Genomic DNA, 476 nt, shown 5'->3' on the forward strand with positions numbered 1-476 from the left:
GTGGATACCCGTGAGGCTTCAGGGGCAGCTTGTGCGTCCCCGGCTGCACTGCCAGGCAGCCGTTGTCCCGGTCAGCCCTCTCCATGGCGGTCCAGGCGCACACGATGCGATCCGCGGGCCGGAAGGGGAAGTAGTGCAAGTCCTGATGCATGGGGTGGAGAAAAGTCTGTTTATCTGCAACACAGGTTCAAAACCTTCAACCTCATCAAACGTGACACAGCCTTTTCCTTCCCGTTAAACCACTTAAGATGTTGTACCACGTCCTAAGAAGCCGCTGCCTCTGCTCCAGCCCCCCACTGCCGTGGACGCCGGACGGGTGAGCTTACACGCTGCTCCCAGGTGGACCGAGAGCACAGCGGTGGCTCGTGGGTCAGCAATGGCACAGGGACACAGCAAGTGCCAGGAGGCTGCCTGGTGCGCGACCCCTCAGCAGGCTCCTTTTGCTGGCCTTCTCCACCACCAACGCCCTGCCAGGC

The 476-nt window shown here is 61.6% G+C and overlaps 1 protein-coding gene across 1 annotated transcript in view; it reads right to left on the reverse strand.

Annotated features, from left to right (window-relative positions):
* Positions 1–174, reverse strand: part of LOC104493625 (phytanoyl-CoA dioxygenase, peroxisomal-like) — a gene marked incomplete at its 5' end in the record, with an annotated part of 9,860 nt that extends 9,686 nt beyond the window's left edge. The window contains one exon of the mRNA XM_010136344.1: positions 66–174. Within this exon, the coding sequence (XP_010134646.1) occupies positions 66–174 (109 nt within the window). The remainder of the gene's footprint in view (positions 1–65) is intronic.
* Positions 175–476: the final 302 nt, after the last annotated feature.

The sequence above is a fragment of the Buceros rhinoceros genome, unplaced genomic scaffold, assembly GCF_000710305.1.
Source record: "Buceros rhinoceros silvestris isolate BGI_N320 unplaced genomic scaffold, ASM71030v1 scaffold11875, whole genome shotgun sequence".
Lineage (NCBI taxonomy): Eukaryota > Metazoa > Chordata > Aves > Bucerotiformes > Bucerotidae > Buceros > Buceros rhinoceros.